A 10196-nucleotide genomic window follows, 5' to 3' on the forward strand; every position below is an offset into this window, starting at 1 on the left:
GGCTGTAAAAGAGCCAAAGCTTTTACAGTACTGACAGACGGAAGACGTGACCTTTTGGCCCCGGGGGGCAGAAGGTGAGATCTCTGGGAACCCACTAAGGAGGGCTGGCTCCAGTAGCCAGTCTGTAGACTAGCCTCATGTCCTCCTCACCACATTCCTTCCCAACTTAGATCACTGAAACACTCTCAGGCTGCGTTCAGCTCAGTCACTCAAACCCAAACCAACATTTACTAATTTCACACGCTTTTGAACGGTGGAGACTGGTTGCCTGACTGCATGGGTAGAGAGAGTCTGACAGGACAGAGACACTTGGGGTGTAAAAAGTGAAATAATCTCAGTATAAGCCTCCATTTGAGTTTCCTGCAGAGAAAGAAAGAGCCTTGAGAAAATAAGAAAATGGATTAAATTGATGTCTTTGTTCAGGTGTTCAGAGCTGAAATTCAGATTAGCATGACGGTGCTGGTGGTTAAAGAGCCAGGTGTGGATTTGCGGCTCCTATTATTAAGATGAATCTCTCTTAGGTTAAATACTTTATTATATGGAAAGCATATTGTACGACAGGTTAAATGGTAAATACAGTGCTGTATTTCTTCACATTGCCATTGCTGCCTGTGCCACAGCTATCTCAGCGGGGACCCCATTTTTCCCCAAAAAGTTTATTGCGACACCACCCCAGCCCAAATCTAAGGGCACAACCATAAAATCAGTGAATTTTTACATCAACAAATAACCTTCAATTCGTAGCATTTTCATCTCTTATCAAAATTAAAAGAAACCAATAAATACATTTACTCAATGAAATTGTATTTTTCAAATTATCTTTCTCAAAAACATTTGTATATTGTCCCATACAATAATCTGTACTGTTAATTTTTTATTCCTACATTTATTTTTATTTTCAATTGGCAAACCCAACTTTGAATACCACTGCTGTAAATCAACACATTTCACTGCACCTATCCTGTGTATGTGACAATAAAACATATTATTTTTATGGTGAATAGTATGCATGAATATATTCCTGTGTGTGTAACTGGGAATTAGTGGAGAGCTCTTCAGATTTGGGTCAAGTAAATCAGAGTTACAGTAAAGACTTCAAATGAATTACTTATAGTAAATGCATGGTTCTTGGGTCAAAAGAAAAAGTATGCTGGTTGTCCCTACCTTCAACTAGTATATTTAAAAAAGAAGCGTCTAGTCATCCAGCCTCAGCAGCACATCCTGTACCTGTCCAGACAGATAATGATTTATTGCTTGTTTGAATAAAGTACAAATAGTATTGTATTGTAATGGCAAATAACTAGTAAAAATACATGATGACCTTACTCTGTTCCAGTGATTGCTAATCCATATACCAACCAACAGCATATAAATCAAATCAAATCAAATCTTATTTGTCAAATACACGTGTTTAGCAGATGTTATTGCGGGTGTAGCGAAATACTTGTGCTTCTAGCTCCGACAGTGCAGTAATATCTAACAAGTAATATCTAACAATTTCACAACATATACCCAATACACACAAATCTAGTAAAGAATGGAATTTAAGAATATATACATACAGTGGGGGAAAAAAGTATTTAGTCAGCCACCAATTGTGCAAGTTCTCCCACTTAAAAAGATGAGAGAGGCCTGTAATTTTCATCATAGGTACACGTCAAATATGACAGACAAAATGAGGGAAAAAAATCCAGAAAATCACATTGTAGGATTTTTAACGAATTTATTTGCAAATTATGGTGGAAAATAAGTATTTGGTCACCTACAAACAAGCAAGATTTCTGGCTCTCACAGACCTGTAACAACTTCTTTAAGAGGCTCCTCTGTCCTCCACTCGTTACCTGTATTAATGGCACCTGTTTGAACTTGTTATCAGTATAAAAGACACCTGTCCACAACCTCAAACAGTCACACTCCAAACTCCACTATGGCCAATACCAAAGAGCTGTCAAAGGACACCAGAAACAAAATTGTAGACCTGCACCAGGCTGGGAAGACTGAATTTGCAATAGGTAAGCAGCTTGGTTTGAAGAAATCAACTGTGGGAGCAATTATTAGGAAATGGAAGACATACAAGACCACTGATAATCTCCCTCGATCTGGGGCTCCACGCAAGATCTCACCCCGTGGGGTCAAAATGATCACAAGAACGGTGAGTAAAAATCCCAGAACCACACGGGGGGACCTAGTGAATGACCTGCAGAGAGCTGGGACCAAAGTAACAAAGCCTACCATCAGTAACACACTACGCCGCCAGGGACTCAAATCCTGCAGTGCCAGACATGTCCCCCTGCTTAAGCCAGTACATGTCCAGGCCCGTCTGAAGTTTGCTAGAGTGCATTTGGATGATCCAGAAGAGGATTGGGAGAATGTCATATGGTCAGATGAAACCAAAATATAACTTTTTGGTAAAAACTCAACTCGTCGTGTTTGGAGGACAAAGAATGCTGAGTTGCATCCAAAGAACACCATACCTACTGTGAAGCATGGGGGTGGAAACATCATGCTTTGGGGCTGTTTTTCTGCAAAGGGACCAGGACGACTGATCCGTGTAAAGGAAAGAATGAATGGGGCCATATATCGTGAGATTTTGAGTGAAAACCTCCTTCCATCAGCAAGGGCATTGAAGATGAAACGTGGCTGGGTCTTTCAGCATGACAATGATCCCAAACACACCACCCAGGCAACGAAGGAGTGGCTTCGTAAGAAGCATTTCAAGGTCCTGGAGTGGCTTAGCCAGTCTCCAGATCTCAACCCCATAGAAAATCTTTGGAGGGAGTTGAAAGTCTGTGTTGCCCAGCGACAGCCCCAAAACATCGCTGCTCTAGAGGAGATCTGCATGGAGGAATTGGACAAAATACCAGCAACAGTGTGTGAAACCTTGTGAAGACTTACAGAAAACGTTTGACCTGTGTCATTGCCAACAAAGGGTATTTAACAAAGTATTGAGAAACTTTTGTTATTGACCAAATACTTATTTTCCACCATAATTTGCAAATAAATTCATAAAAAATCCTACAATGTGATTTTCTGGATTTTCTTTTCTCAATTTGTCTGTCATAGTTGACGTGTACCTATGATGAAAATTACAGGCCTCTCTCATCTTTTTAAGTGGGAGAACTTGCACAATTGGTGGCTGACTAAATACTTTTTTCCCCCACTGTATATGGACAAGTAATGACAGAGCGGCATGGACTAAGACACAGTAGAATATTATAGAATACAGTATATACATATGAGATGTGTAGTGCAAGATATGTAAACATTATTAAAGTGACTAGTGTTCCATTTCTTAAAGTGGCCAGTGATTTCAATAGGCAGCAGCAGCCTCTAATGTGCTAGTGATGGCTATTTAACAGTCTGATGGCCTTGAGATATAAGCTGTTTTTCATTCTCTTGGTCCCAGCTTTGATGCACCTGTACTGACCTCGCCTTCTGGATGATAGCGGGGTGAACAGACAGTGGCTCGGGTGGTTGATGTCCTCACCTCCATATGTATTTGGACAGTGAAGCAAACATTTTAAAATGTGGCTCTGTAATCAATAGCATTTTTGATTTGAGATCAAATGTTTCATATGAGGTGACAGTACAGAATGTTACCTTTTATTTTAGTGTATTTTCATACATATGTTTTACCGTTTCTAAATTAAAGCACTTTATGTACCTAGTCCCCCCTCCATTTGAAGAAGTCATAAGTATTTGGAAAAATGCACTTATAGTGTATTAGAGTAGTCAAACATTCAATGACTACATCAAGCTAAAAACTAGTTGGATGCATTTGCAATTTGTTTTGATTGTGTTTCGAATTTCCCACAGGGCTACTGGCCTGGGACTTCCCTTAAAGTACTGTCAACCACTCCACAACCAGCAGGTCACATCAGGTCAGACATTATATACTAGCAATACTTTCAGTAGGTTACCATCCCTCTAATACTATTGTACCATACTTCCCTTGTTTCCCCATGCAACCATCACAGCCTCTATGGACACAAAACCTGGTAGATAGAGATATATCAGCACACTACACCAACACTACATTCAGCCTCCTGACAAAATTATGGAATAATTGTGTTCTCTATGTGGTTGCATTTAAGTCTCCACCAAGGTCATCTTTTGAGAGAACTAATCTCAAACTTTATTTGGATAGTCTAGATGTTCCATCTTTAGATGCGCTAGATGGTTATACTATAAACAAACTATCTGTGGATAAGCAACTACTTGCTAAGGTTACGGTTAGGTTTAGAATAAAGATTAGGGTAAGGGTTAACGTTAGAGCTAGTAGATAGTTAGTTGAAATGTTACTGACAGTCTGTAGAGCATCTACAGATGGACTATCTAAATAGTGTTACCAAATAATCACTTGCGGGTGTCCAGAATGATGACTTAATCACATAAATTAATAATTTATAGCTTGTACTTTGGACACCAATTCAAAGTCACAATGAGGAGGACACATGGTGACTGCTGGCTAACAGGCCGGCTGCACTGCACAGCACGAGTAGCTAGTGCAATTTGTTATTTATTTTTTATTTAACCTTTATTTAACCAGGTAGGCCAGTTGAGAACAAGTTCTCATTTACAACTGCGACCTGGCCAAGATAAAGCAAAACAGTGCGATAAAAAAACAAAAAAAACAACAGAGTTACACATGGGATAAACAAAACATACAGTCAATAATACAATAGAAAATCTATATACAGTGTGTGCAAATGTAGTAAGTTATGGAGGTAAGGCCATTGTGCAAAATAATTATAATTTAGTATTAACACTGAAGTGATAGATGTGCAGAAGATTATGTGCAAATAGAGATACTGGGGTGCAAATGAGCAAAATAAATAACAATATTGGGATGAGGTAGTTGGGTGGGCTAATTACAGATGGGCTGTGTACAGGTGCAGTGATCGGTAAGCTGCTCTGACAACTGATGCTTAAAGTTGGCAAGCAGCTCAGTCTAAAGCATGTCTCTTTCTAAAGAGTAATGTAAACATGCAGCAATGGAGGCCCTGGAGACAAACCTAAGCAGAATCACACTGCTGCCCCTGGCTTTTAGAACCGTCATGGCCCCTAGAGCAGAAACCACAGCCAGAATAGAAAGCTCTCAGAGAGAATACCCAGTAGTATGATCTCACAGGCATATAGCTCCCTCTAGGGGATGATGATGTCATAGCTGATTTATTATAAAAGGGCTGAAGCTACAGTACATAACAAGAAGGGGTGAATCTTTAATCGTATTTCCTTGATTCGTCAAGGAGAATTTCAATTATTTCCTTGATTCTGCCTTTAGCTCCTTCTCAAATCACACCAGAGGGGAAGGTCCAGAATGGAGAGGACAAGGAATCAAGGAAGGTTCATTGAGATTCAGTCCATCAGGGAAAAGAGATCCTTCAACAGGTCTTCCCACAGCACCTTTTCAAAGCTGGTTTCTTCCCAGCATCAGTACAAATGAACCTTCAAATTATAAGTTGTACAGTAGTGACTTCATGATGTGTAAATCATACCAAAATATGGACTCAAGACATTGCTGACATTTTTCCTGTGTGCTCCTCCAGTAGATATTTCCTTTGTATATTTAGGTTGCTTTAATTAGTTATTATGCTGTTACTGAGATGACCATGCTGGTGTATAGTTCAACACCAGTGTTATTTACAATAAAGAAAATATTCAGAAATGGGATATTGCTTTGTTTTCTTCCTCATCTTTTGGGATACCATTTATCCTGCGTTTTTCTGCTGAGAATATATCCTTTGTTTATGTAAACCTATCAGCCTGAGTTGAGATCTATAAACAAATACAGCAGAGGGAATGAATTAACACGTTTAACAAAGGAAATGTTTGTGGTTATGCTGACATTGAGCTCTCCCATACTGAGGTTATGTGGTGTGTGCGTGTCCTATGTGTATACAATGTGTATGTGTGTGTGATGTCCAGTCCACAATGATATGGGCGGTCTACCCTGCAGTGAATGTGATGCTCAGCCCCAAGACAGTCAAGCTGCTCTCAGTCAGGCCACTGCAGTGGGGGAGATTTATGGTGGTCAGGTCATGTGGAGGACTTGCACGGTGGACTTACAGTCACTAACCATTACAGTCACCCCGGAGTCTCACGTCACAATCCTCTGTAACATGAAAGCTGAACTGTACTGTACTGATACTGACCCTCTCCTGCAACCCAGAGTTCTGACAGACAGTATATGAAAAAGGTGTAAAACAACTGTCCAAAATCATGAATTAATCAGTATTGTTAATCATAATGAATTGCCTTTAACGCATACAACTCATTATTGTATGAAGAAGAAAAAGGAGCAAGTAAAAACCCAAGCTAACGGATAGTTTTCTGATTATCTGCTAATACAATGACTTGACTATGGCTTGTCAAATGGCTATTATACACTGTCCAAATAGCCTGACATCCCCATTGTAATTGTTTTGGTGCCAATTGCTAGTGGTTATCCCTGAACCCCATTTAAAGCATGAAAGCAAATGTCTAAAGGCTAACAAGTGCCAAACCATTCTATAAAGCATTCTATACAGCATCACAGATGGAGATAAAAAAGCTAGAAAATATATTACTGATCTATGACAATCGTTGATAGTCCAAGGCATTATTCAGAATTTATTCCATATAACTGCTGCTGTATAATCTTCATCCTCCACAGATATTTCATTATAGATCGAGTAAAAATGGATCCAGTTTGCAACATACAGTATTTCTTAAGACAGTGATTTTAATGTCAGAGAAATCACAATGTCATAAACTTGTCATTTTCACTAGAAGTTAAATACAACAGGTATTTTTTCAGAACAGAACAGGCTCGAACATATGTTACAAGTCAAAGAGCTGCAGAACAGAAACATTATTGGACTCATGTCAAATACAGATAGATATAAAAAAAATCCTTCAAACCTTGTGACACTACTTCTGGCCTAAAGCCATATTTTTTATCTTCATCTATCTGCATGATATGTACCTACAAAATTTGACTAAATTACAAATTAAATGTGGCTTCTGGTCAACTATTTATTAGTTAAAGCATGCCATCATACACACATTTCAATTATTTATTTTAGTGACGTGCCATTCGAAACATAAATTGTTTGACTTGGGTATCCACTTGGTGCCATGCTTCTCTTGTAAAGCCAACTTGATACATCTCATGATCATACAGTTTATGGTCACACTAACTTCAATAGAAGAGGAATAACTTTGTGCACTTGTGGTCTTAAAAAGATAATTTCACTCGCAGTGGGGACATTCTAGAATGAGCGTAGGCTAACTAAAAGGAATGTCCAATCTTGCTCAGTCTAAATTCTTAGAATAGTGGAGTGAGCATCATCACATGATGACTTAAAGGCCTACACAATAATTTCTAAGAGAATAAGGTTTAAGACAGTAGGGGTCAAAAGTAAGCAATCCGTGAACAATTAATTACTGTAGGTTTGTCCTTCTGGTGGTTGTGGAAGTTTCATATTCTCTTTGGACATCATTAGACGCCTTAACTCTTGAAGAACAACTTTAATGCTATAAGAAGTTTGCCATTTAGAAAGAATTGGTATGCTACGTGTATCCACCTGAGAGAGAAAGAGAGGAGAGAGGCAAATTAGTGATCATCCTTTGATGAGCACTATGCACTAGGTTTACCAAAAACATATGTACACTAATAATTCAACAACATATTTAGGCCTATATCATTTGTAAGAGCGAAAAATGTAAATGTGATATTACTTACCATCCCATTGGAATTATTTATGCCATTCATGCTAATTTTTGTTACAAATCTAACAATTGGAGGTGATTCAGGATATTTAGGACCACATTCCACTTTCAGACTGTATATCCTGTTCTCATAATTAGTCTGGAAAACAAAACACAGAAACAAACATTGCTTGGTCCGGGTAAGGGTAAAGGTGATGAGCTATGTTCGTTACTGTGCCTGTCTTGACTTAATGGTTATTTTTTTAAAGCATTTTCAACAACAACATTTTGCCAAAGCGTGGTCTTAGAACACACAACTATTACATGTCCACTTCATGGTGGAAATGGCATGGCGAGGTGCTTATGTTACAGAGGTGGTTCGGTAATCAAACCTTGAGTGCTGTGTAACCTTGCCTGAGACTTTTGTTACTTTAGCTCAGCTGGCTAACACAGTCATGTGGTGCGCAGATGTCTCTTACTTACTCCTGCTGCAGTCACACTTACTCGTGCCGGTCCGATGATCATGCCCGTCCACCGCGTTAGCGTCATATCTTCATCGTCTTCAAGGCCCCAGCTGACTGTCCCATCTCCGACACCTTTCTGACCCTCTTCAAGTTCTTCCAACAAGCGAAAATTACGTGGAACTTTAACTCCTGAAATAAAAACAAGACAAGATTTTTAAAACTAGATGAGGCAATCCTGGGGAGGGTTTGTCCATGCTACCCTCAACTGCTAAGGCCACACATTTCACAACAATACCATATCAAACTGCTGACAAGTTAAAAGCAACAAATTCTTAGAACGTACTATTTGCTTGTGGCTGAAAACAAGCAACCAACCAACTGTCACTGTCATCATCCTTTGTGCTGTATGTCACTGGAATGAATACGTTTTTCTAATGGATGATGTCAATGTAGGGTACCATTTCAACTGTACACTGATGGTAAGACATCAATCTGACCCCATGAAAGTTCATAATTAAGAGATCATCCTAACACAGTCATGAACCTTATCTATATGTAGCCTATTGAACACTGGATAATTAGTGATGATGGAACAGGACTAACCTCATCCTACATGAATCCAGAGAGGGAATGGTGAGATACAAAGATGTCTATGTGCAATTTTGAGTGGGTGTTTAAGTGTGGGTGTTGTGTTCTGGATCATTCTGCATGCCAGGGTGGAACCAGAGATATGGAACTCTGTGCTTGGCTATGAAACTAATGGCAGGCAGCCGTCATGATTGCTCAAAATCCACCACTGCAATATCAGACCTGGCAGGGGCCAAATTCCTTTATTCTTACAGGCGCAAGACAAACAGCCGACTGCGAAGGGTCATGTGTTAATAAAAAGGGTTGCATAGTAAATGTGTGATATGACGTTTCCTTCAATTAATAAGAAACTTTGGTCTGGCATGCATAATAAACTGCAGCAACTTCACGCCCCACGGCTAGTATATACTCATCTAGTTAGCTAGCTAGTACAACAGTTGCACGAGCGCTAAACTAGCTTCCCCCCTTCTTGGTGCATGTGACGCGCGTGGGAGTAGCTAGCAAACTATTATGAAAACCAGTGGTCTCTTCTAAAATAGTGCAAGTTCTATCTGTTTGCTACTAACTAGCAAGCTAATTGTAATATCTTGCAACTCTAATCCAAGTTAGCAATGCACCCGAGCTAGCTACCTTGCTAACCTTACCCAACTCCTGTACTGTAAGGTTTCTAGCTAAATGTATCAAAGATATGCTACTGGGTGGTAGGCTAGCTAAGCGTTGTCCTACTCCTAGCAAATCATTATGCCAGTGTGTGACCAACTTTGTATAGTTAATGAAAATATACATATCCCAGATAAAAATGATTTGGCTAAATTACAGAGTAACGTTAGCGAATACACCACTGAATTTAGCTAACAAACTAGCCTAGCTAGCTAACGTTAGCCACCAATCGATTGATGGCTAGCATGCAGCAAGCATTTCAGACCCCAGGTTTACCTTTTAAAAACATTGTTTTCAAGTTAACAGTACACAGTATTTTTTATATTCTGACTCAAATTATATAAATAATACTTAAATCGTTAAATATTTCCCGGAGTGAAGCAGACAAACCTGAGGAGGCCGCCATCTTCTTCAGCCAAATCCAGAAGAACACAAAAAGTGACATAAACGAGGGGTGTGTCAGGTTAGGTATGTCTGCAGAAAACGCTCCCACCGGTTCCTTCCTCGTATTCGACTATACAACTACTAAATTATTTACAATATTTGAAGATACATGTGGCTGACAAGGTGGTCAATCGGAGGAGGTGCGCATTACACCAATTGCATAGCTACGAAATAAACTCAAGAATAATGCTTTGAATATATACACTACCTCAGCTGGTACAGCCAGAAGAGTACGGGCCACCCTTAGACTCAATTTAGGGAGTTTTTGCTTGCTCTTTTTGGTCTAGGTCGGGAAACTAACGCACAACTGCTGAAAAAGGTATTTATAAAATAAAATTGGAATACTGT

At 39.3% G+C, this 10196-nt stretch overlaps 1 protein-coding gene across 2 annotated transcripts; it reads right to left on the reverse strand.

The window, feature by feature from the left end:
• Positions 1–6701: 6701 nt before the first annotated feature.
• Positions 6702–9849, reverse strand: ube2v2 (ubiquitin-conjugating enzyme E2 variant 2; the record flags this gene model as incomplete). 2 transcript variants are annotated; one of them, XM_084139485.1, is made up of 4 exons in its annotated part: positions 6702–7568; positions 7727–7852; positions 8176–8345; positions 9795–9849. In XM_084139485.1, 4 exons carry the CDS (start codon positions 9847–9849, stop codon positions 7422–7424), a joined length of 498 nt encoding a protein of 165 aa, XP_083995611.1. In that variant the 3' UTR covers positions 6702–7421. The 2 variants fall into 2 exon arrangements, with proteins under 2 accessions (XP_083995611.1, XP_083995612.1); XM_084139486.1 differs by having other exon boundaries at positions 8197–8345; positions 9795–9836.
• Positions 9850–10196: the final 347 nt, after the last annotated feature.

This window comes from Coregonus lavaretus (genome assembly GCF_964263955.1).
Source record: "Coregonus lavaretus genome assembly, chromosome: 23".
Taxonomy (NCBI): Eukaryota; Metazoa; Chordata; class Actinopteri; order Salmoniformes; family Salmonidae; genus Coregonus; species Coregonus lavaretus.